The 26,048-nt window shown below is 41.5% G+C and overlaps 1 protein-coding gene across 5 annotated transcripts; it reads left to right on the top strand.

Annotated features, from left to right (window-relative positions):
* Positions 1–7,395: 7,395 nt before the first annotated feature.
* On the top strand, positions 7,396–9,556 carry LOC123107385 (transcription factor bHLH137). 5 transcript variants are annotated; one of them, XM_044529373.1, is made up of 8 exons: positions 7,396–7,741; positions 7,857–7,997; positions 8,114–8,182; positions 8,291–8,359; positions 8,460–8,546; positions 8,671–8,811; positions 8,937–9,078; positions 9,247–9,556. In XM_044529373.1, exons 1-7 carry the CDS (start codon positions 7,517–7,519, stop codon positions 9,045–9,047), a joined length of 843 nt encoding a protein of 280 aa, XP_044385308.1. In that variant the 5' UTR covers positions 7,396–7,516; the 3' UTR covers positions 9,048–9,078; positions 9,247–9,556. The 5 variants fall into 5 exon arrangements, with proteins under 5 accessions (XP_044385308.1, XP_044385306.1, XP_044385309.1 ...); XM_044529371.1 differs by having other exon boundaries at positions 7,403–7,741; positions 8,668–8,811; positions 9,244–9,556; XM_044529374.1 differs by having other exon boundaries at positions 7,404–7,741; positions 8,114–8,179.
* Positions 9,557–26,048: the final 16,492 nt, after the last annotated feature.

Genomic DNA, 26,048 nt, shown 5'->3' with positions numbered 1-26,048 from the left:
TGTGCCTGCGATTGACAAAAACGTCTTAAAATTTTATCCATGAAACTTGGTAAGAGTGAGAGAGAATCACAATTTTCAATTAAAAAATTGTAAGTTTCAACAATTGAAACTTAAAATTTACTGTGCCCTTGTGCGGGATCCAACTACTTCATGAATCGCGAGGCAATCAAGCGACCGGGCATGACTTGGAAGGTGCGCGCCCCTGCGAATTTCCGCTATTTCTCTTCTTTTTGGGTAAGTCGAGTTTTTAAGCCGTTTGATCTAAATAAAACGTTTAATGTATTTTCCTAGCTCCAGGCAGGGATATTCTCCATTCTCTTCTCCTTCCTCTAATCCGCCCGATTCACTGGCCCAAATGTCTGCCACCGCCACACGCGGCCGAAGGCGCTCTCACGCACGTCGCCGCCCCATCCCGGCCATCCTTCTAAACCGCCTATGTCATCAGGCAACTTATTATATGTGACAAACAGGACATAACAATTTCGCAAAAAGGAGAGGATATAGCGTAGGTAAATTAGGTACTCCCTTCGTTCTTAAATATAAGTCTTTATAGAGATTTTATTATGGACTACCATACATAGCAAAATGAATGAATCTATACTCTAACTACGTCTATATACATTCCTATGTAGTCAACATTGAATCTCTAGAAAGACCTATATTTAGAAACTGAGGGAGTATGTACGTACATACAGTAGTTCATTATGCGCGTCACGTGTGCATGCAGGAGCAAGATGACGATACACGCACAGCACGTACGTACGGTGCGCGAAGCAATTAACCGAGGAGTGAGCGGTCAAAGCACCCAGCTAATTTATACTGTATGAATTTCGCTACTATATACATGTGATAACATTGGTAACTGGACGGTCGATCACCGATGGCACTAGCTAGCCTGCTGCACCAAATTAAGCATGCAGCACCTCATGCATGCACGCAGTGCCCGAGGCGCACAAGCACAACATTATGCATGCATGCACGGCCCCTACAGCCCAATGGCTGCTGCATGCCATGCCTTAATATCTGTTATTCTGTTAGTAACATCTTTCACTGTATGTAGCTTGAATTTACAAAGGCACATAGCTCAAAATCTTCACAAACTTGCAGACAATTAAATATACAACCAAATACAGGGGTACTGTTGAATTTTCATGGGGGTATTTTCCTTTGCGGCTCCATTTATGTGGGCCTAATTTTCAAAACCTGGCTAGCTAGTTAGCCAGATGGTGTATGTAGAGCAAAATATACATTTATAATAGGAAATGATTTCCTTGAACCGACCGATCTTGTGCGAGCGTCCGCCGCCTTTATGTCCATTGGATAGGCTCTTAATCATACGATCAGCAGCAAACCCTTCGTGTCCACATTCTGCAACCGATCCACTGTTTTAGAAAGAGGTTATGCAACCAGCCCCTTGTTGCAAACCGACCAAGGGCTAGATCCGGCAGCGGCTAGATCCCGCAACACAACCTATGTTGCAAAGAAAACCCTGCAACACATCCATGTTGGAAAAAAAGTTCTGCAACACAACCCATATTTCAAAAAAATCCCACAACACAACTTACGTTGCAGAAAGAACGCAACCATAACCTCTGTTGCGAATGTCTCCTCAACAAGACATCTTTTACAAAGTAGAGGGAGACGTTTGGCTGATTGATTGTGCCAGATCCGACTGCTCACGAGGCAGCAAATCTTTTAAAAAGATCCGCTGGCTGATGCGTAGTAGTCCCATTTATAATTGGAGAGTATAAGTGTGCTTACATGATACTTTTGCTTATGTGGAGGAGGAGACAAAAAAAGGGGGAAGCCGTGGTTTCTCATGCAAGGGCCAATCTCTACACGTTTTAATAGAAGTACAAAGAGTAAATGAGAGTAAAGGGGAATAGAGAAGGTGAAAATTAACTGACTAATCTAATAGCCAACATTATAGTGAACTATACAATATGACTGGTTAATAATGTAGTAGTCTCTTGATGACATGATAGTGTTATATAGAGTGATGCTGGGTACGTAGCTCAAATTTTAATATCTTTCTTTTTTGACGTGAAAGGCAGATGCTCTGCCCATTTCATATAGATAGGAAAAGGAAAAAATAATGTACAAGATTTTTTTTACAAGCTTTAAAGAAAGCTTAGAGGCAAAAAACAAGGGAAAACGATTTACATCTCACTGCAGAGAACTCTTTGTATCTTTCTAGGGAGCTTAGTATCTTTAGAGATACATGTGGTTGTACTTGCTAGGCTGTTAGAGCATCTATAGCCGGGCCTCTCATAACCTGTCTCAAACGTCTGGACAGGTCGTCCGGTCAATGACCAGACAATTTTTTTTGACTCAACCGGACCTCTTAAACCGCGGACAAATGTCCAGGCTGACCGGCATCCCACATATCCATCCCAAATATAGGGTGGATATGGGGCGGCGTGGGCACGTAGGGCCCATCCGTCTGACAGTCCCGACCCATTATCGACCTCACATCTGTCCCATAAATAACCTCAATCCGGGCGCCTCGCTCTCAGCTCTAGTTTACTCTCTCTCGCTTCGTCCTCTCCTCTTCCTTTCCGGTTCCGACCCCATCCACTATGATGTCCAGCTCCGGCAGCGACTCCGGTTCCGAGCTCAACTACGAGGAGGACATGGACCTCCACTTTGCGTTGGAGCGGTCCAAGGTGGAGACCGATGGCAGCTCCGGATTTGGAGCATCGCGGCAGCTCCCACGTCGGCACAGCACAGACGCCGGATATGGACCCTCCCGGCCCGCGTGTATCGATGCCAGGACAACGCAGTCCGCACCGCCTCGCGCCGTCTCCTTCCTCCGTCGGCCGCTCCTCCACGGGGGCAGTGGTGGGTGCTAGTGCCCGCGCCGCCGGCCCAGAACCGAAGGCGCGCGCCGCGCGTCGCGAGAGGCAGCATGCACGGGAGAGGAACACGACGGAGCAGTCACCGCCGCGGTGGGACGGAGGTGGACCCCGACGAGGACGCGTGTCTCCTCGCATGAGTCTACTGCGTCCCTCACGACGGCGGAGACGGACGCTCGCCGCCTTCCACAAAAGAATGCCAAGGCGCCCCGGCTTGCTATTGGGCAGTTGGAGCGCGAGGCGAAGGGGCAACGACGTAGAAGGTTCGGTTCGCCAGGTTGAAGCGTGAGCAGAACAGGGCGGTCTATCGGATGAAGGGGCTCGTCGTCGTCTCCGACCCCGACTCTGATAACGGCAAAAGCTATACCTCCTCGTCGGCGACCAAGACCCTTCACCAACTGCGGACGCCTAGAGCTGCGTCGGTGACCGGAAGCGCAAAGGCCCGACGAGGAAGTGGCGATTCCGCCCAATGTTTATATCATTTTTAGTTGTAGAAGTTTTAAGAACTTGTCCGGTAACGAACAATGATCTTTCGGATGTGGCAAAGTTTGCTAATGTTGGTTTGCAGCCGATCTTGTGTTCCTTTGCAGTCGATTTTTGCTGTCCGTCGTCTGATCATGTAGAGTAGATGAACGTTGTGTGTGTAGCATGGATATAAGGCACCGGATATGAGATATGCGGATATAGAGTGGATATAGAGTGGCAAATATGATATGTGTGAGGTTAGCGCTCGTTGACGCGTCCGAGCAGGTCCGTGTGTGTTTGAGAGGCTGGATTGCCCATCGGCTGTAGATGTTCTTAGCTTGTATACCTATAGGTAGAAGTACTACTGTTGTTTTGGTAGGCAATAAATGTTTTTGCGGCTCCATTCACGTATGACTAATTTTCAAAACCTAGAGAGCTAGCCAGATGGTGGCTGTATACTACTCTACGCAGCAGCAGCAGCATCAACAGCTGCATCTTGACCAGCGAGGCCACTCCCAAAAGAGAGAGGAAAAGACTAGCTAGCTGACTAGACATGCGGGCGCGTACTGTGCGAGATGGATGTGACCATACACGCCATCTTTTCGTGCCCCCGAGAGCTGGAAAGCGGAAAGGGTCGACCCACGCAACGTCTCTACATGCAATAGCACAGCCACAGCCACAGCGCATAGCTCTGCTGCACTTTTGCCGTAGGTAGATGTAGTGCGTGCAGTAGTATAGCCTGGAGCCCTGGGTCTGGGTGTGAGTCTGGACCGTCCAATCGTCCTACCACTCTTATGTCGATCGGCCTCTTCTGGCCACGCACCTGCGTCCATCGGCCGATCCATCACGTTTCCGTTGGGGTTTGCGGTGGAGGAGTACCACCTACGTACTACGTGCATGCATGTACACGTCCCGTCATGCATGTGGGCGCGCGCGCGGGTCAGTAATTGATTTCTACTCCGCGTCTTCCTCGTTTTACATGCCATGCCTGGTTGCACTGCATCTGACAGGTCAAAATGTGCTCATTGGATCGGCCATTTTGTCCTTTTTTTTATTGTCCAGAAGCTTGCTGTAAGAAATGTGCTCTTGTAGTTAATTTTGCTGTACTGGCATTATGATAACACTGCTAGATTTGCACTGTGCTCTCTGTATGAATCGAACACCAGTCTTACAAGAAAATCTCTAAAAGAAAAGAGAAGTGCAATTCAGCCCCTGGGGACTCCTATATCCTCTTCATACCGCACATGTCGATGGTGCGCTGATGTTGCCGCTGTTAGAGTTCCGCACCATCATCTTGTTGGACAAGGAAGTAGCATACATGGTAGTGATCGATCTCCGCACGATGTACCGGTGGTGTCGATCCCCAAGGATCCACAACCTAGAGAAGAGGACGGTGTTGGGTCAATTGTTCCTAGATGTCCGCCTAAGTCGCAGAATAACCAACCGCTGTTTCTGCTACCGAAGCACCACTAGCCCAACGAAGACACAACCAACTCCTTCTTTGGAACACCCTCTTTGCACAAAAAAAACTGTTTATTACAAAGAAACACCCTACTGGATCTGCTATTGGTCTTGTCCCTCTAGAAAACAGTTAATGGTAGTAATTATTTTTCACTCATAAAAAGAGAAGTGCCACATTCAAATTTCATTTCCACTTGATCATACGGAAAAAGAGAAGGGCCACATTCGAATTTAATTTCCAGCGAGAGCTCTCCAGGCTCGTGGAGCCAATAGTTGCATATATGAGACATCTGGAATATACTTCTAGGGTTGTTTGGAACTTTGGATGGAGACGGATTTGGTTGGGCAGAGGTCCTCAAGAACCATGCTCACATCCAACAGCTTGCCCGTTGCTCATGCCCGTAACAGACTAGATATCCATGGATATTCATAGAGCAAATACAAACAGTATTTGCAATAATTATTTATACAATTGCAACAACAAAAATAAATCCCTAAATAAAATATAATACATAATATTTATTTAGTCTTGCATTGCACACAAAGTAGTGTTTAATTTTCAAAGGGTTTAGGATCACTTACATGTGGATCCCACATTTTAGCCCGGTACTTATGGAGCAAAATCCATGCCCATTGCCGAGTATCATGGGAAGGTTACTCGGCAAATGTCGGGACACGTGGCAGCATTCAGGGAGCATTGTTTGCCGAGTCATAATAGTTGGCAAAGTCCTATGTCGAGAACCAGGGACACTATACTAGGCATATACTTATACCACATGGCGACTCGTCGTGCCGGCCCGTGTTTGCAAAGCACTGGAGGTAGACACTCGGCAAACCAAGGTGCCATGTGGCATCGCCGTTTCCATCGGTTGGCCGTCTGACCTTTATATTCCCGAGCACCCTCGTATGACACTCGGCAAAAGCTTTGCCGAGTACCTTGACAATCGACGCTCAGCATACTCCGTGTTGCCGACATGGTATAAGCCGAACAGTCTTTGCTGAGTGTGACACTCGCCAAAGCTGTTACCGAGTCTTTTTTGGCCATCGCCGAGTATTTCTGGTACTCGACCAACAAGGCTTTCCCTGCAGTGTGCTCAACACATGCGTTTGCTGGTGCCTGCCCACGAAAATACATGGACCAAAAATACCCTCGATACCCCTCTAGTGGTCACGGTATACCCTATAGATAAAATTGATAGCTTTAATGTGCATGGAATCACAAGCTTTTTGTTCACTTTTGATTTATGCAGATAATTCTTCCTTGTTACAGTACAATAGAGGAAAAAAAATCCCTCCCCAAATCGTGCTTGTATTGTTCATCGCACACGTTCCTATTTAGAAATAGCCAATTCACATTTACATTTAAAAAAGTTTACTATTCTTTTCAATTAGTAATTTGACTGAAATACTCCCTTTATATACATTATAATAAAAGAAATAGTTGATTCTCAGCTGACTGATAATTAGCGAAATCGTATACTTAGGACATGTACAATGGTTGATAAATTTGTCTTATCTTATGTCCGCCATGTAATCTAGATAAGGCAATAACAAATAATGTGCAATGGATCATTCTTAGTCTTGTCTCCAATAACTAGATATTCCTAAATATGTGGTGACAATTGTTCCTAAGAGATGATCTCTTAATTAAGAGAATGCAAACCTTTTTTTTTATGGTTTCTCTTTGTTTCACCTCGTCCATTATTCTATGTGGCACTTCTAAGATAGCATCATTGTACATGTCCTTAATCCTATTTCATCGAGACAACGGCCCCTCCTGATCAAACGATTCCCAGGAAAGTTCTAGCTGAATTCTGCAAATGCGGGCGAAACCACAAACGGAAAGAAAATTAACACGTGCCCGGCGACTGACATGCATGGAAGCGGTAGTATTCTCACCGAGAAGACTCTTTTGACTACCGTCCGAAAAAATCTGTCACAGCACTTGAGTATTATGTAGTTAATACTCACTGTCATGGGGGTTTCAGGCTTTCAGCTTGCAGTTATTGATGCAGCGACTTTATATGCACAGCACAGTGCACAGGTTATCTTTTAAGATCACTTAATTACCTTTGCAGGTTATGTCTCAGAAGGTAGCTAGATTTAAAGGCAGATGCTTTTCTCTGAGACAAGAGGGTACTAGTACAGTCAATTGACCAAGCTAATGCACCTACTTAAACAAATTAAAATAGTACTCCCTGTATAAAGACATATAAGAGCGTTTAAATCAAAATCTAAAATGTGTAGTATGTGGCCAAAGTAGGAAAAATGTGTTGTGTGCTTCCACACTCAGCTTGGGAGACAGAAAAGAGAAAGGGGCTCCAACCTATCAGATTAAAACACCCCAGCCCCTCCCCCATCCCACAAAAATTTCCTATCAATCAACTAAAATCATATATGATGGGCATCTCCTCCATTATTAATTTCCATCCTACAACAAGAGACATGGGGGCCCTTTCTCAACACTGCCCACACTGCCATCTTCCCCATTAATAGAGATGCAGTGATGATTTGGTCTTATCATGCATCTCTCTCCCACTTCCTCTCTCTCTCTCTCTCTCTTTCTCTCTCTCTCTCTCTACCATTATACCCCTCCCCAACTTTTATATAAACCGGCAGGAGGGACATCAAGGAGCCAAAAACTTGCTGTTGGCTCTTCTCTGAACCCCTCCTCCTTGCCAAGAAAACCTCATCTCCAACACAAGGGTAGCTAGCTAGCTTGTGGCTGTTGGGCAATGGCAGGATTCTCACACCTCCCGCAGCAGATGGAGTATGGCCTCACCAATGCCGGCAGCTTCTTGCTCTGCCATGGCAACCCTGAGGACGCTCCAGCAGCAGCAGCAGCCTCACGGGAGGGCTCATCTGTGGTTCTTGACACCCCTCTTGTGGCCACTGCTTCTGTGGAGAAGAAGAGGAAGCCCAAGGAGGACACTACCAGCCTCAACTCTGCCCACTCCAAGGTACCATATGTATAGCAGATTTATTGAACCTTCTATGTTTGTTCTGAAACACATTCATTTAGCAGTACACATGTTGCTTATGGATAGTATTGTTTGTGACTGAAAAATAATTTAGGAAACCAAGGAGAGTACTAGGAAGAGGGGAGGCAAAAAGCAGGGCAAGGAGATGGATGATGATGAGGAGGAACCAAAGGGGTACATCCATGTGAGGGCAAGGAGAGGGCAGGCAACAGATAGCCACAGCCTTTCAGAGAGGGTACTACTGGTGTTCTTCACTATATTTTCTCTTGTGTGGTTGTAGCTATCTTAGCTTGGTTTTTGGGGCCTATTTTTGTTACTCATATGCTGTGGCATTTTGTTTTCTTGCTTCAGGTGAGGAGGGAGAGGATCAGTGAGAGGATGAGGATGCTGCAGTCCCTGGTCCCTGGCTGTGACAAGGTTGTAAGTTAGTTGACCACTCCTAATTAGAATCACCACTGCACTTGAAATAACTTGTTGTGCGTGGGGTACTAACTTTAGAAGGAAAAATGTGCACTGCTTTGTGTATAGGTCACTGGTAAGGCTCTCATTTTGGATGAGATCATCAACTATGTGCAGTCACTGCAAAACCAAGTTGAGGTACTGAAGTTAGAAAAAAACTATCAATATTTATATAGGGAAAGCACTTAAGCCTTGGAGATGTCTTTAGTTAATTAACAAGTTCTCATTTGCCATTCAGTTCCTGTCCATGAGGATTGCTTCCCTGAGCCCTGTGGTGTATGGTTTTGGCATGGAGAGTGAGGCTGCCTTCAGTGACCAATCACAAGTATGAGTTAATCAATATGCAAGCTCAAATATATATATGATCATTGTGATAGACCATATATTTTTCTCAACCTTTCTTATTAAAAAACTTGCACATTTTGGAAATAAATTTGTTGTTTCAGAAGATTGAAGGCATGTTCCATGACGCAGCTGCATTACCTACTGGTCCTCCCATGAACAGATCATCTAGCCCAGCTCCATATCAGGCCATGATGGACACCGGCACCTCCTCCTCCTCCCCAACCTACTCACTTCAAGGCACCCAGGTTTGGCCACTTTCTCTCTCTAGAGATCTACATGATCGATCATTCAGGACCCAATTCCAAAGCACTGTTCAATGTACATGCCTGCCGTGCTGAATGAGGCTGCCCATGTGTGCATGATTTTCCAGGACAACGGCAGCAGCAGCAGCAGCTACATGATGCAAACAGTAGGTGAGCCGAGGCACGAACTGTTCAATCAAGTGGTGTTCAGTAACTACATGTGCTCCTTCCAGCAGTGAAAGGAAGGACCCTACATTTGACAACGTCTAGGTAAAGTGACATGATTATGCACTTAAGTTTCAGTAAAAGTAGGCATCATACCACTGTGAAATCAAAATTAACCACTAGCACCATGTGGAATGCATACAATAAAAAAAATTACAGTAATTTTTAGTACAGTACTTGATGCTCTCTCTTTTTTGGATTTGTGATTAGCAGGGGAGGAAATAATGCTGGCCAGAGTGGTGACTGAACTGAAGCACCAGATGAGTTTGAGATGTTGGATGATCTAGTGATCCATCCCCTTATCTGGTGGCATGCATGCAGCAGTAGAGATCAGTGAAGTACTAGCAACTAGAGTTATTAATTGATTAGCAGTAGAACCAGAGAGGCTTGTGTTGTACTAGTAGCTAGCATCTTTCCAAGTGATGCCTTGCCATCGCCCGTTGTACTCTACTAGCTTAGACAAAAGATGTTTATGATTGGATCATTTGTTTATATAAAAGAGGGCCATTTCTGCTGTGACAAACGACAATTGACTCTTGGACAAAAACAGTCTCAGTTCATTTCACTTCTGAACATACAGTTTGATCATTTCAGCTCTAATATTTACACCCTTCGGTCCTTTTTACTTCACATATTAGGTTTGTCCGAAGTCAATTTCATCCAACTTTGACCAAATATATATAAAAAATTATAGACATTCACATAACACCACCAATATCATTAGATTCATCTTGGAATATATTTTCATATTATATTTATTAGATGTTATAGATGCTAATAATTTCTAATATAAATTTGGTCAAACTTAGCAAAGTTTGACTTTCGGCAAATCCAATGTGCAGAGTAAAAAGGACCGGAGGGAGTACATGCACCTAGCTACTTGTAAAATTCTAGTATAGTATGTATACTAGTATCATTTTACACGGAAATACCCAGTGGATCTCGGGTCCCAATGGACCTGGATTGGAAATTTCTTTTTAGAAAATTCAAAGAGTCGAAAATTCCTGCAACCTTTTGGAATCAAACATGATCTGGTATTACACTCGTGGAAAAAGTTCTGCTCGATCGGGCTCCATTGCCAAAATAAATAAAATAAAATATTGTGAGTACAAAAAGTGTGTTTTTTATAAGGAAAATATATTAATATCATGAAGATATCAATTACACCTTGTTTCTGCACCAACAAGATGTCGAAAGACATAAAAGATGCACATAGGCAAGAAAAAAAATAAAAAAGAGAGAAAGAGAAAACAAAGACCTCGTCGTGGTGATGAAACTCGCAACAAGAGCACTCTAACCACCACCGAAGACAACACCCAAACCACAAAAGGGATTCCCCAAAAGCAACGCTTCCAAGAAGAAAAGAATGCACAAGCGTTGTCGTCACCCGATCGATGCAAAAGCGTGAATGTTAACTTTCATATAGTGTTGATTTTGTTTTTTTCGCCCAGAACACCATGAAAGTCATTCATTCGCGAAACTTTTCACACAAGTGTAACACGTGATCATGTTCGATTCCAAAAAAATTCAGAATTTTTGTAGGTCCTTTTGAATTTACTAAATTTATTTTCAATTTAGGTGCATTGGAACCCGAGACCCAAAGATTCAGGTCGCGTTTTACACTGGTAATTGAGGCGGGAGTAAATGTAGCTGTGGCATTAGGTAGAGGTCCCTCCCTGCATGGGTATTCAATTAGGCTGGTTATAGTGGGGAGTAACTTAGACTAGTAACATACATATGTTATTAGTCTATGTTACTACCTTCATAGTGTGTAGTGTCATAGGTGTGGTAACATAGTTGCCTTCATTTATTACTTTGTAGACTCATTATGCATTGAAAACCGCTATGTGATGGTAACATATTATATTACTCTATTTGCCTCTCTCCTCATTAACTACTTGCCACATCATCATTTTTGCTTATGTGGCATCTATGTTACTACCTATGTTACTTCCACTATGACCAGCCTTAGTAGCAGGCTAGCTCTCGTTCTTCTTCAGATTGATTGGAGATGGACCTGTACGTAGGAGTACGTACGTACATGCCGAACAGTTTTGTGTGAACCCTAAATGCAACAGCATAGTGGTAGTACACAGTTAGACACCGCCTCTTCCGACCCACCAACATTATTGGCTATAGTGGCCCCTCTAATCACGATTTGTTGTGTTTGACGAAAGAGAAACCGGACACATCGCACGATCTGTCATGTCGGCCATTGCATCACAGCTTCACGTCACGTAACTTTCATATGAGCTGGCGGAAAATATATAGCGAGCATACATAACAAGGTGACTTGAATTCTGGTGGGCTGGAGATACCACTGTTCTCCTAATCATTCAACCACAGATTGGTTTACACATAAGCATTTACTAGTATATACTTCTTCCGTTCCAAATTACTCGTCGCAGAGATTGATGTATTTAGAACTAAAATACATCTAGATACATCCATACCTGTGACAAGTAATTTGAAACGGAGGGAGTATAAATAAGCGCTAGTTCTTCGGATTCACGTGAAATGTGTCATATGAATTTGTAGTTTGTGAAATATGACTTGGAGTGCACTGATTTTGTATTTGTTTGAGATACACATGAGTTCTGAGATGAACATGAATGCTACTTTGAGATATGCATTGGTGGCCAGTGCAACTGTGTACTGCTGTGTGACTTCTGTGCATGGGCACACTGAGATAGTACTATTCAACAATACCCTCTAGAAACATTACTGTCAATAGGTAAACAATAAAAATCGTCCGCGGTAAACACAATCGTAGACGGGCATTTGAGCAAACCCGTACAAACAAACATAACATACGGTCTTTCGCAGTTTGCTTGTCAAATATATAAAAATCTCGTTGACGGGCCTTTGCACGCCAATAATGAACATCGTGTCCGGTGTAGTAAAACCTGTTGCGGCGGGGGTTTTGCTCATCAGAGTTGGACCAGTCCACAACAGTGAAATATATTAACCTATTAGATATTAGAAATTAGGTTGTTCATAGTGGGGAATATCATAGTATCGTACATGTTATTAACTTCATAGTACATAGTGTTATAGATTAGTGTTTTAAATGATTTCATTTATTGTTTCGTATGACACATATAGTGATACATATTGTGATACAATATCATAATATGATACTAGCATCTTCTATTTCTCAATTAGTACTATACTGTTTTTGCAATATGCATATTTGGCTTTGCATGGTGATTCATGATAGTACTGGATCATGATATCCACTATTGTCTGTGGGAGATCTTAAGTAGAAAGTAGTGCACAAGAGAGCATTAACGGACACAGTAGATTCTAAGTTACACACTTCCCCTCACTCTAGAACATTCTCTTTATGTGTTCTAAGTGATCTGTACTGCATTCTAGACACAAGAGCACATATATAAGTTGGTGAGTTTGTAATTGTCCCGAAAGAGGTATCATATTGCATACTATTTTTTTTTAAATGATATACGCAAAAAGGTAAAACATATGTCACAAATTGATGTTGACTTCATAGATGAAGATGTTTGCGTAGAAATTAACTAGTTCCCGAGGAAAGATGACTTACCATTAAAATAAACATCAGTCAATTAGTAGTTAGGAAGAGGTGGTATGACTCCTCCATATGTGCTCCTTTTGTCCCTCGAGATTATGTTTCGCAATATTTACCACATGATAACATGAGCAAGATTATGTTTTATTCTCGTAGGCACAAATAGATAGGTCCTCTAAATAATAAAATCTATAGAAAATACCATTAATTACAAAAAAGAATACACATGTTTTTGAGGCACCATCATACTATTGCTGCAAGAAACATGTATATTTAAAACAAAACATGTTAAATGAAGCTACTTTTGTGATCCTGATCAGAGCCATATGGTTAAAGGAAATGATAGGGTGACATTAGTGTGAAATAAACTATGTTGTATGGCTCGGATCAAATGATTCGAATATAATGATGGCAGGTTGGCATCGACCTGATAGATAACCAAATAAAGGGTAGAGAGATGTTGTGTTTTATGCTACTGTTTACACAAAGACTTGACACTTGTCTTTTTTATTTTGTTGGGTAAAATGATGTATGAATCATCTACGGATATTTTCAAGTAGGTGTTGAGACTTTAGATATTTACTCTGATACACTTGTCTTGCTTGTATTTGTTGATATTCTTGTGAATTGTTAGTTCTTCACAAATGGCATGCCACCCCCCCCCCCCCAAAAAAAGTAAGTCATGAGCTTCACAAGCTTGGACTTAGTTGTTTCACTTGTGAGTGGAGCCACAAGCCTCGAAGCTTTGTTTCAACCACTATGGGCCAGTGGTGAGTTCTAATAGTTGGCTCTTATTGTTGTTGTTGCGGTTCATATACTAGAGGATAACGAGGTCGAGGTCCCAACGGTCGCGACCAGAGCTTTGGGTCTTGATGTCATTGGTTTGATATAGGGGTCTCGATGTTGCTGGTTTGATCTAGGAGTCTCGAGTCATTGGCTTGATCTAGGGGGTGAAGGAAATATGCCCTAGAGGCAATAATAAAGTTGTTATTTCATATTTCCTTATATCATGATTAATTTTTGTTATTCATGCTAGAATTGTATTAACCGGAAACTTGATACATGTGTGGATACATAGACAAAACACCGTGTCCTTAGTAAGCCCATACTAGACTAGCTCGTTAATCAAATATGGTTAAGTTTCCTAACCATTGACATGTGTTGTCATTTGATGAACGGGGTCACATCATTAGGAGAATAATGTGATGGACAAGACCCATCCGTTAGCTTAGCATATTGATCGTTCAGTTTTATTGCTACTGCTTTCTTCATGTCATATACATATTCCTTTGACTATGAGATTATGCAACTCCTGAATACCAGAGGAATACCTTGTGTGTTATCAAACATCACAACGTAACTGGGTGATTATAAATATGCTCTACAGGTATCTCCGAAGGTGTTTGTTGGGTTGGCATAGATTGAGATTAGGATTTGTCACTCCGAGTATCAGAGAGGTATCTCTGGGTCCTCTCGGTAATACACATCATAAGAAGCCTGATGTCTACTACACAACCTTCTTCTTGTAGACATTGTTGGGCCTCCAAGTGCAGAGGTTTGTAGAACAGTAACAAATTTCCCTCAAGTGGATGACCTAAGGTTTATCAATCCGTAGGAGGCGTAGGATGAAGATGGTATCTCTCAAGCAACCCTGCAACCAAATAACAAAGAGTCTCTTGTGTCCCCAACACATCCAATACAATGGTAAATTGTATAGGTGCACTAGTTCAGTGAAGAGATGGTGGTACAAGTGGTATATGGATGGTAGATAAAGGTTTTTGTAATCTGAAAATATAAAAACAGCAAGGTAACTAATGATAAAAGTGAGCATAAACGGTATTGCAATGCGTTGAAACAAGGCCTAGGGTTCATCCTTTCACTAGTGCAAGTCCTCTCAACAATAATAACATAATTGGATCATATAACTATCCCTCCACATGCAACAAAGAGTCACTCCAAAGTCACTACTAGCGGAGAACAAATGAAGAGATTATGGTAGGGTACGAAACCACCTCAAAGTTATTCTTTCCAATCAATCCGTTGGGCTATTCCTATAAGTGTCACAAACAGCCCTAGAATTCGTGCTAGAATAACACCTTAAGACACAAATCAACCAAAACCCTAATGTCACCTAGATACTCTAATGTCACCTCAAGTATCCGTGGGTATGGTTATACGATATGCATCACACAATCTCAGATTCATCTATTCAACCAACACATAGAACCTCGAAGAGTGCCCCAAAGTTTCTACCGGAGAATCACGACGAAAATGTGTGCCAACCCCTATGCATAGGTTCATGGGCGGAAACCGCAAGTTGATCACCAAAACATACATCAAGTGAATCACGTGATATCCCATTGTCACCACAGATACGCACGGCAAGACATACATCAAGTGTTCTCAAATCTTTAAAGACTCAATCCGATAAGATAACTTCGAAGGGGAAACTCAATCCATTACAAGAGAGTAGAGGGGGGGGGGGGAAGAAACATAAGATCCAACTATAATAGCAAAGCTCGCGATACATCAAGATCGTGCCAAATCAAGAACACGAGAGAGAGAGAGAGATCAAACACATAGCTACTGGTACATACCCTCAGCCCCGAGGGAGAACTACTCCCTCCTCGTCATGGAGAGCACCGGGATGATGAAGATGGCCACTGGAGAGGGATTCCCCCTCCGGCAGGGTGCCGGAACGGGTCTAGATTGGCTTTCGGTGGCTACGAAGGCTTCTGGCGGCGGAACTCCCGATCTATTGTGCTCCCCGATCGTTTTAGGGTATATGGGTATATATAGGAGGAAGAAATACATCAGGGGAGCCACAAGGGGCCCACGAGGGTGGAGGGCGTGCCCCCCTGCCTCGTGGCTTCCTCGTTGATCCCCTGACGTGCACTCCAAGTCTCCTGTATTGCTTTCTTTCCAAAAATAAGTTCCGTGAAGTTTCAGGTCAATTGGACTCCGTTTGATTTTCCTTTTCTGCGATACTCTAACAAGGAAAAACAGAAACTGGCACTGGGCTCTGGGTTAATAGGTTAATCCCCAAAATCATATAAAATAGCATATAAATGCATATAAAACATCCAAGGTTGATAATATAATAGCATGGAACAATCAAAAATTATAGATACGTTGGAGAAGTATCAGCATCCCAAGCTTAATTCCTGCTCGTCCTCGAGTAGGTAAATGATAAAAACAGAATTTTTGATGTGTAATGCTACCTAACATATTTATCCATGTAGTTCTCTTTATATTCAGATCCCTAAGATTCAAGACAAAAGTTTAATATTGACATAAAAATAATAATACTTCAAGCATACTAACTAAGCAATCATGTCTTCTCAAAATAACATGGCCAAAGAAAGTTATCCCTGCAAAATCATATAGTCTGGCTATGCTCCATCTTCACCACACAAAGTATTTAAATCATGCGCAACCCCGATGACAAGCCAAGCAATTGTTCCATACTTTTGATGTTCTCAAACTTTTTCAATCTTGACGCAATACATGAGCGTGAGCCATGGATATAGCACTATAGGTGGAATAGAATGGTGGTTGTGGAGAAGACAAGAAGGAGAAGATAGTCTCACATCAACTAGGCGTATCAACGGGCTATGGAGATGCCCATTAATAGATATCAATGTGAGTGAGTAGGGATTGGCATGCAACGGATGCACTAGAGATATAAATGTATGAAAGCTCAACAAAAGAAACTAGTGGGTGTGCATCCAACTCACTTGCTCATGAAGACCTAGGGCATTTTGAGGAAGCCCATCATTGGAATATACAAGACAAGTTCTATAATGAAAGATTCCCACTAGTATATGAAAGTGACAACATAGCAGACTCTCTATCATGAAGATCATGGTGCTACTTTGAAGCACAAGTGTGGTAAAAGGATAGTAGCATTGCCCCTTCTCTCTTTTTCTCTCATTTTATTATTATTATTATTTTTTATTTTTTATTTGGGCCTTCTCTTTTTTATGGCCTATTTTTTTTATTTGGGCTTCTTTGGCCTCTTTTATTTATTTATTTATTTATTTATTTTCGTCCGGAGTCTCGTCCCGACTTGTGGGGGAATCATGGTCTCCATCATCCTTTCCTCACTGGGACAATGCTCTAATAATGATGATCATCACACTTTTATTTACTTACAACTCAATACTTAGAACAAGATATGACTCTATATGAATGCCTCTGGTGGTGTACCGGGATGTGCAATGATGCATGAGTGACATATATGAAAGAATTATGAACGGTGACTTTGCCACAAATACGATGTCAACTACATGATCATGCATAGCAATATGACAATGATGGAACGTGTCATAATAAACGGAACGGTGGAAAGTTGCATGGCAATATATCTCCGAATGGCTATGGAAATACCATAATAGGTAGGTATGGTGGCTGTTTTGAGGAAGATATATGGTGGGTTTATGGTACCGGCGAAAGTTGCGCGGTACTAGAGAGGTTAGCAATGGTGGAAGGGTGAGAGTGCGTATAATCCATGAACTCAACATTAGTCATAAAGAACTCACATACTTATTGCAAAAATTTATTAGTTATCGAAACAAAGTACTACGGGCATGCTCCTAGGGGGATAGATTGGTAGGAAAAGAGCATCGCTCGTCCCCGACCGCCACTCATAAGGAATACAGTCAATAAATAAATCATGCTCCAACTTCATCACATAACGGTTCACCATACGTGCATGCTACGGGAATCACAAACTTCAACACAAGTATTTCTCAAATTCACAACTACTCAACTAGCACAACTTTAATATCACCATCTTCATATCTCAAAACAGTCATCAAGTATCAAACTCCTCATAGTATTCAATGCACTCTATATGAAAGTTTTTATTATATCCCTCTTGGATGCCCATCATATTAGGACTAAATTCATAACCAAAGCAAACTACCATGCTGTTTAGAGACTCTCAAAATGATATAAGTGAAGCATGAGAGTTCATCTATTTCTATAAAATAAAACCACCACCGTTCTCTAAAAAGATATAAGTGAAGCACTAAAGCAAATGACAAACTACTCCGAAAGATATAAGTGCATATCAATGAGTAGTCGAATAATTATGCAAATATATGAAGACTCACTAACATTTAAGAATTTAAGATCTTGGTATTTTATTCAAACATCAAGCAAAACTAAATAAAATAAAAAGACGCTCCAAGCAAAACAGATATCATGTGGTAAATAAAAATATAGCTCCAAGTAAAGTTACTGATGAACAAAGACGAAAGAGGGGTTGCCTTCCGGGGCATCCCCAAGCTTAGGCTCTTGGTTGTCCTTGAATATTACTTTGGGATGCCTTGGGCATCCCCAATCTTAGGCTCTTTCCACTCCTTATTCCATAGTCCATCGAATCTTTACCCAAAACTTGAAAACTTCACAACACAAAACTTAACAGAAAACTCGTAAGCTCCGTTCGTATAAGAAAATAAATCACCACTTCAAGGTACTGTAATGAACCCATTATTTATTTATATTTGTGTTAAACCTATTTTATTCCAACTTCTCTATGGTTTATACACTCTTTTACTAGCCATAGATTCATCAAAATAAGTAAACAACACAATGAAAACAGATTCTGTCAAAAACAGAACAGTCTGTAGTAATTTGTAGGTTTCGACCACTTCTGGAACTCATAAAATTCTCAAATAAATTGGTGGATCTGAGGAATTTATCTATTACTTATATGAAAAAGGAATTAACTAAATATCACTCTCCAATAAAAAATGGCAGCAATTCTCGTGAGCGCTAAGGTTTCTGTTTTTTTACAGCATGAACATAAAGACTTCACCCAAGTCTTCCCAAAGGTTCTACTTGGCACAAACACTAATTAAAACATGAAAACTCAATCATAACAGAGGCTAGATAAATTATTTATTTCTAAACAGGAGCAAAAAGCAAGGAACAAAAATAAAATTGGGTTGCCTCCCAACAAGCGCTATCGTTTAACGCCCCTAGCTAGGCATGATGATTTCAATGATGCTCACATAAAAGATATGAATTGAAACATAAAGAGAGCATCATGAAGCATATTGCTAAAACATTTAAGTCTAACCCATTTCCTATGCATAGGGATTTTGTGAGCAAACAACTTATGGGAACAAGAATCAACTTGCATAGGAAGGTAAAACAAGCATAGCTTCAAAACTTTAAGCACATAGAGAGGAAACTTGATATTATTGCAATTTCTACAAGCATATATTCCTCCCTCATAATATTTTTCAGTAGCATCATGAATGAATTCAACAATATAATCAGCACCTAAATTATTCTTTTCATGATCTACAAGCATAGAAATTTTATTACTCTCCACATAAGCAAAATTCTTCTCATTTGGAATAGTGGGAGTATCATAAGAAACTCAAATACTATAAATTGTTTCCACATTAAAAGAGTAATGTTCAGAGAAGGGGTAACCATAATCATGACAAGTTTTATAAATATAATCACTACTTTTTATAGCATAAGTATCATCACAATAATCATCATAAGTATGAGGCATGTTATCATCATTATAAATTTGCATATCAAAACTTGGGAGACTAAAAATATCATCTTCATTAATCATAGCTTCCCCAAGCTTGGGACTAACATTAATTGCAGCAAATATATTCTCAAAAACATCATCTTCATCAAATATAGCATCCCCAAGCTTGGGCCTTTTTATATCATAAGCATAATCACTCTCATCATTAATAGTGTGGATAGCACCAATAGTATAGCAATTATCATATTCTTCCAAGCAAGTGCCAAAAAGATTTTTAAGATCATAAGGAGTGTCATTATCTTCCCAATCATAATCATCACAACAAGCAATAGGCATAACGAGATCATCATCAAGTGCATCATCTTCATTTTCGTGAGGCACAACAATAATAGGAGCAACATTATTTGGGAGGGATACCTTTTTACCTATCTTCCTTTTTCTTTTCTTCTTCTTCAACACATCATGTGTGGGTTCAATCCTCTTTTTGGAGCTCCTTATTAATGAAATTGGTTGAATAGAGGCTCCTCCTCGTTACCTGATTCATCATAAGAAATAATAGGAGGATATTGGGAAGTCTCTTCCCTTTCATTAGTATTCTCTTCATCTTCTATTTATTTTCTTTTCTTTATGTAATTGGCAATATAAGGATTTTCAATGCAATTCACCGTGCAATACATATAAATTTCCTCTAGATCAAAATTAAGAACTCTATCAAGGGCAAATTTTGGAATATCCTTAGTTATACGTTTCATTTCTTCATAACCCAAGAGCAAACTAAGTTCATTATGGTGTGCAAGGGAAATCAAGTCATCACAATTTTTGGACACGATACGATCATGAAACAATTTGCATTGGGTACTGAAATGATCATGTTCGTTGCAAAGTTCACAAGTACGGCTAAGAAAATTTAAATTTTCAGCACAAGCTTCTAGCCTTTCTTGCAACAATTTCTTTTCTAAATGCTTATGCCTCTTGCAATATCTATCTTCCCTATTTGGTGTGTACTTACAAACCCAATGCACTCCACAAAAATTGACATGTTTATAGGAGACATTTTCATCATAACTAGTGCAATCATCATTAGTACCATGGATATTCAAGGAGTTCATACTAACAACATTGCAATCATGCTCATCATTCAAAGATTTAGTGCCAAACATTTTAATGCATTCTTCTTCTAACACTTTGGCACAATTTTCCTTTCCATCATACTCACAAAAGATATTAAAAAGATGAAGCATATGAGGCAAACTCAATTCCATTTTTTGTAGTTTTCTTTTATAAACTAAACCAGTGCTAAAACAAGAAACAAAAATATTCGATTGCAAGATCTAAAGATATAGCTTCAAGCGCTAACCTCCCCGGCAACGACGCCAGAAAAGAACTTGATGTCTACTACACAACCTTCTTCTTGTAGACGTTGTTGGGCCTCCAAGTGCAGAGGTTTGTAGGACAGTAGCAAATTTCCCTCAAGTGGATGACCTAAGGTTTATCAATCCGTAGGAGGCGTAGGATGAAGATGGTCTCTCTCAAGCAACCCTGCAACCAAATAACAAAGAGTCTCTTGTGTCCCCAACACACCCAATACAATGGTAAATTGTATTGGTGCACTAGTTCGACGAAGAGATGGTGATACGAGTGGTATATGGATGGTAGATAAAGGTTTTTGTAATCTGAAAAATATAAAAACAGCAAGGTAACTAATGATAAAAGTGAGCGTAAACGGTATTGCAATGCGTTGAAACAAGGCCTAGGGTTCATCCTTTCACTAGTGCAAGTCCTCTCAACAATAACAACATAATTGGATCATATAACTATCCCTCAACATGCAACAAAGAGTCACTCCAAGGTCACTAATAGCGGAGAACAAACGAAGAGATTATGGTAGGGTACGAAACCACCTCAATGTTATTCTTTCCAATCAATCTGTTGGGCTATTCCTATAAGTGTCACAAACAGCCCTAGAGTTCGTACTAGAATGACACCTTAAGACACAAATCAACCAAAACCCTAATGTCACCTAGATACTCCAATGTCACCTCAAGTATCCGTGGGTATGGTTATACGATATGCATCACACAATCTCAGATTTATCTATTCAACCAACACATAGAACCTCAAAGAGTGCCCCAAAGTTTCTACTGGAGAATTACGACGAAAACGTGTGCCAACCCCTATGCATAGGTTCATGGGAGGAACCCGCAAGTTGATCACCAAAACATACATCAAGTGAATCACGTGAGATCCCATTGTCACCACAGATACGCACGGCAAGACATACATCAAGTGTTCTCAAATATTTAAAGACTCAATCTGATAAGATAACTTCGAAGGGGAAACTCAATCCATTACAAGAGAGTAGAGGGGGGAAGAAACATAAGATCCAACTATAATAGCAAAGCTCGCGATACATCAAGATCGTGCCAAATCAAGAACATGAGAGAGAGAGAGAGAGAGAGATCAAACACATAGCTACTAGTACATACCCTCAGCCCCGAGGGAGAACTACTCCCTCCTCGTCATGGAGAGCACCGGGATGATGAAGATGGCCACCGAAGAGGGATTCCCCCTCCGGCAGGGTGCCGGAACGGGTCTAGATTGGCTTTCGGTGGCTACGGAGGCTTCTGGTGGCAGAACTCCCGATCTATTGCGCTCCCCGATCGTTTTAGGGTATATGGGTATATATAGGAGGAAGAAATATATCAGGGGAGCCACGAGGGGCCCACGAGGGTGGAGGGCGCGCCCCCTACCTCGTGGCTTCCTCATTGATCCCCTGACGTGCACTCCAAGTCTCCTGTATTGCTTTCTTTCCAAAAATAAGTTCCGTGAAGTTTCAGGTCAATTGGACTCTGTTTGATTTTCCTTTCTGCGATACTCTAAAACAAGGAAAAAACATAAACTGGCACTGGGCTCTGGGTTAATAGGTTAATCCTCAAAATCATATAAAATAGCATATAAATGCATATAATACATCCAAGGTTGATAATATAATAGCATGGAACAATAAAAAATTATAGATACGTTGGAGACGTATCAAATCCTTGCAAGCAAAGTGACTAATGAGTTAGTTACAGGATGATGTATTACAGAACGAGTAAAGAGACTTGCGGGTAATGAGATTGAACTAGGTATGAAGATACCGACGATCAAATCTCGGGCAAGTAACATACCGATGGACAAAGGGAATTATGTATGTTGTCATAAGGTTCGACCGATAAAGATCTTCGTAGAATATGTAGGAGCCAATATGGGCACCCAGGTCCGCTATTGGTTATTGACCGAAGAGGTGTCTCGGTCATGTCTACATAGTTCTCGAACTCATAGGGTCCGCACGCTTAACATTCGTCGACGATATAGTTTTATACGAGTTATGTATGTTGGTGACCAAATGTTTCTCGGAGTCTCGGATGTGATCACGAACATGATGAGGAGCTCCAGAATGGTATGAAGGTAAAGATTGATATATGGGGTAATAGTGTTTGGTCTCCGAAAGGTTTCAGGAATTCACCGGAAGGGGTTCCGGATGTTTCCCGAAATGTTTGGGTACGAGAACACTTTATTTGGGCTAGATGCCAGGAACCCTGGCATCTAGGGGGTAGACACCGAGAACTCTGGCGTCTAGCCCTGCAGTCTGAGAAGGACTCTTGCCTTTCGGGCAAAACCGACTTTGAGGAGGCTTTTACTCCAAGTTTCAACCCCAGGGGCTCAACATATAAATAGAGGGGCAGGGCTAGCACCCAAGACACACCAAGATTCACCAAGCCGTGTGCCGACAACCCCATCCCCTCTAGTTTATCCTCCGTCTAGTTTCTGTAGTGCTTGGCGAAGCCCTGTGGAGATTGTTCTTCATCACCAACCGTCACCACACCGTCGTGCTACCGAAACTCATCTACTACTTTGCCCATCTTGCTGGATCAAGAAGGCAAGGACGTCATCGAGCTGAACGTGGAGGTGCCGTACGTTTGTTACTTGATCGGGACGGATCATGAAGGTATCCGACTACATCAACCGCGTTGATAAACGCTTCCGCTTGGCGATCTTCAAGGGTATGAAGATGCTCTCCCCTTCTCGTAGCTATGCATCTCCATGGATAGATCTTGCGTGTGCATATAATTTTTTTTCTTTCCCATGCTACATTTCCCAACAGTGGCATCCGAGCCAGGTCTATGCGTAGATGATATGCACGAGTAGAACACAAAGAGTTGTGGGCGGTAATCGTCATACTGCTTCCCACCAACGTCTTATTTTGATTCAGCGGTATTGTTGGATGAAGCGGCCCGGACGAACCTTACATGACCACGTTCATAAGACCGGTTCCACCGACAGACATGCAACTAGTTTTGCATAAAGGTGGCTGGCGGGTGTCTGTTTCTCCAACTTTAGTTGAATCGAATTTGACTGCGTCCGGTCCTTGTTGAAGGTTAAAACAACAAACTTGACAAATCACCGTTGTGGTTTTGATGCACAGGTAAGAACGGTTCTTGCTAGAAGCCCATAGCAGCCATGTAAAACTTGCAACAACAAAGTAGAGGACGTCTAACTTGTTTTTGCAGGGCATGTTGTGATGTGATATGGTCAAGACATGATGTGATATACGTTATTGTATGAGATGATCATGTTTTGTAAAAGTTACTCGCAACCGGCTGGAGCCTTATGGTTGTCTCTTTATTGCATGAAATGCAACCGCCATGTAATTGCTGTACTTTATCACTATGCGTTAGCGATAGTTGTAGAAGCAATAGTTGGCGAGACGACCACGATGCTACGATGGAGATCAAGGTGTCAAGCCGGTGACGATGGAGATCATAACGGTTCTTTGGAGATGGAGATCAAAGGCACAAGATGATGATGGCCATATCATGTCACATATTATGATTGCATGTGATGTTTATCTTTTATGCATCTTACTTTGCTTAGTACGTCGGTATCATTATAAGATGATCCATTAACTAAAAATTTCAAGGTATAAGTGTTCTTCCTGAGTATGTACTGTTGCGGAAGTTCGTCGTGTTGAGACACCGCGTGATGATCGGGTGTGATAGACTCTACGTTCACATACAACGGGCGCACGACATTTTTGCGCATGCGGAATACTCGGGTTAAATTTGACAAGCCTTGCATCTACATACATGGCCACGGAACATTGGAGACCGAAAGGTCGAACATGAATCATATAGTAGATATGATCAACATAAAGATGTGCACCATTGATGACTGCTCCATCTCACATGATGATCATACATGGTTTAGTTGATTTGAATCACGTATCATTTAGATGACTCAAGGGATGTCTATGTAAGTGGGAGTTCTTAAGTAATATTATTAATTGAACTGAATTTATCATGAAATTAGTCCTGATAGTTTTTGCATATCTATGTTGTAGATTGCTACCTCTTGAGCACTGCGTTGGTTTTCGCTGAAGAGGAAGGGATGATGCAGCAAAGTAGCGTAAGTATTTCCCTCGGTTTTTGAGAACCAAGGTATCAATCCAGTAGGAGGCTACACGCGAGTCCCTCGTACCTGCACAAAACAAATAAATCCTCGCAACCAACGCAAATAGGGGTTGTCAATCACTATAAGGCCACTTACGAGAGTGAGATCTGATAGATATGATAACATAATATTTTTGGTATTTTTGTGATAAAGATGCAAAGTAAAATAAAGGCAAAGTAAATAGCAAAGGAAATAACTAAGTAGTAGGAGATTAATATGATGAAGATAGACCCGGGGGCTATAGGTTTCACTAGTGGCTTCTCTTGAGAGCATAAGTATTCTACGGTGGGTGAACAAATTACTGTTGAGCAATTGCCAGAATTGAGCATAGTTATGAGAATATCTAGGTATGATCATGTATATAGGCATCACGCCTGAGACAAGTAGACCGACTCCTGCCTGCATCTACTACTATTACTCCACTCATCGACCGCTATCCAGCATGCATCTAGAGTATTAAGTTAAAAACAGAGTAACGCCTTAAGCAAGATGACATGATGTAGAGGGATAGACTCATGCAATATGATGAAAACCCCATCTTGTTAACCTCGATGGCAACAATACAATACATGCCTTGCTGCCCCTACTGTCACTGGGAAAGGACACCGCAAGATTGAACCCAAAGCTAAGCACTTCTCCCATTGCAAGAAAGATCAATCTAGTAGGCGAAACCAAATTGATAATTCGAAGAGACTTGCAAATATGACCAATCATACATAAAATAATTCAGAGAAGATTCAAATATTATTCATAGATAGACTTGATCATAAACCCACAATTCATCGATCTCAACAAACACACCGCAAAAAGAAGATTACATAGAATAGTTCTCCACAAGAGAGGGGGAGAACATTCTATTGAGATCCAAAGAGAGAGATGAAGTCATCTAGCTAATAACTATGGACCCGTAGGTCTGAGGTAAACTACTCACACTTCATCGAAGAGGCTATGGTGTTGATGTAGAAGCCCTCCGTGATCGATGCCCCATCCGGCGGAGCTCCGGAACAGGCCCCAAGATGGGATCTCGTGGATACAAAAAGTTGCGGTGGTGGAATTAGGGTTTTGGGTCCGTATCTGATCGTTTGAGGGTACGTAGGTATATATAGGAGGAAGGAGTACGTCGATGGAGCAACAAGGGGCCCACGAGGGTCGAGGGAGCGCCCGGGGGGGGGCTCCTCTTTTTGATGCGGAGTGCTACTTGGCATAATTTTGGATGCGGAGTGCTACTTGGCATAATTTTAATGTAATTCTTCTTAATTGTGGTATGAATATTCAGACCCGAAAGATTCAAGACAAAAATTTATATTGACATAAAAATAATAAAACTTCAAGCATACTAACTAAGCAATTATGTCTTCTCAAAATAACATGGCCAAAGAAAGTTCATGCCTACAAAATCATATAGTTTAGTCATGTTTCATTTTCGTCACACAAGAATGCTCTCATCATGCACAA

The sequence above is a fragment of the Triticum aestivum genome, chromosome 5A, assembly GCF_018294505.1.
Source record: "Triticum aestivum cultivar Chinese Spring chromosome 5A, IWGSC CS RefSeq v2.1, whole genome shotgun sequence".
NCBI lineage: Eukaryota > Viridiplantae > Streptophyta > Magnoliopsida > Poales > Poaceae > Triticum > Triticum aestivum.
This window is presented reverse-complemented; position numbering and strand designations above follow the sequence as displayed.